At 47.1% G+C, this 613-nt stretch overlaps 1 protein-coding gene across 1 annotated transcript in view; it reads left to right on the forward strand.

Moving 5' to 3' along the window:
- Positions 1-349, forward strand: part of LOC115307482 (choline transporter-like protein 2) — a gene marked incomplete at its 5' end in the record, with an annotated part of 9,085 nt that extends 8,736 nt beyond the window's left edge. The window contains one exon of the mRNA XM_029959923.1: positions 324-349. Coding sequence (XP_029815783.1) covers positions 324-349 — 26 coding nt within the window. The remainder of the gene's footprint in view (positions 1-323) is intronic.
- Positions 350-613: the final 264 nt, after the last annotated feature.

A 613-nucleotide genomic window follows, 5' to 3' on the forward strand; every position in this document is an offset into this window, starting at 1 on the left:
TTAACTCTAAAATACAACTAATTAACCCCAAATCATAACAGAATTAACCCCCCCCCAGAGTCCCTCGAGCTTTTTATCCCGGTTCCCTCACGATCTTGGGGGTTTGTGTCAGAGGGGGGAACGTTTCTACAGAATTATTCAGTGCTTTGGGGGCTTTTTTGTATATTTTGCTTTTCTGAGGCGTTCTCGGTTCTCTAGTTGATATTTTGAGCTTTTCCCGGGAATTCTGGGGACAGGTTTTGGGCTCTGCTGCCGCCGGGCCGGGGATCAAAGGCTGTAATTTGCTTAAATCCCCCCTTTTTTTTCCCCCTCTCCTGTCTCAGTGCAGGTGATCAGTGCCCCGGGGTAGGGCTGGACAGGGAAGGGGAAGGGGAAGGTGAGGCCAGGGAAATGAAGGAAGAGGTAAAACTAAGAAGGTGAAGGGAAAGTTAAAAAAAAATGAAGGGAGAGGTTAAAAACAAAAAGGGAAAAAGTAACGGCGAAGCTCTGCAGGAAAAAGGTGAAATAAGGCTCTGTTTGGGGTAAGTGGGAATAATTCAGGGAATAATGACCAGGCTTTTCCAGCACCTCCAGCCAGTGTTTCCTGCTGCTGGTCCTGAATTAACTCACTTTG

Source organism: Manacus vitellinus, unplaced genomic scaffold (genome assembly GCF_001715985.3).
Source record: "Manacus vitellinus isolate BGI_N305 unplaced genomic scaffold, ASM171598v3 scaffold_236_pilon, whole genome shotgun sequence".
Taxonomy (NCBI): domain Eukaryota; kingdom Metazoa; phylum Chordata; class Aves; order Passeriformes; family Pipridae; genus Manacus; species Manacus vitellinus.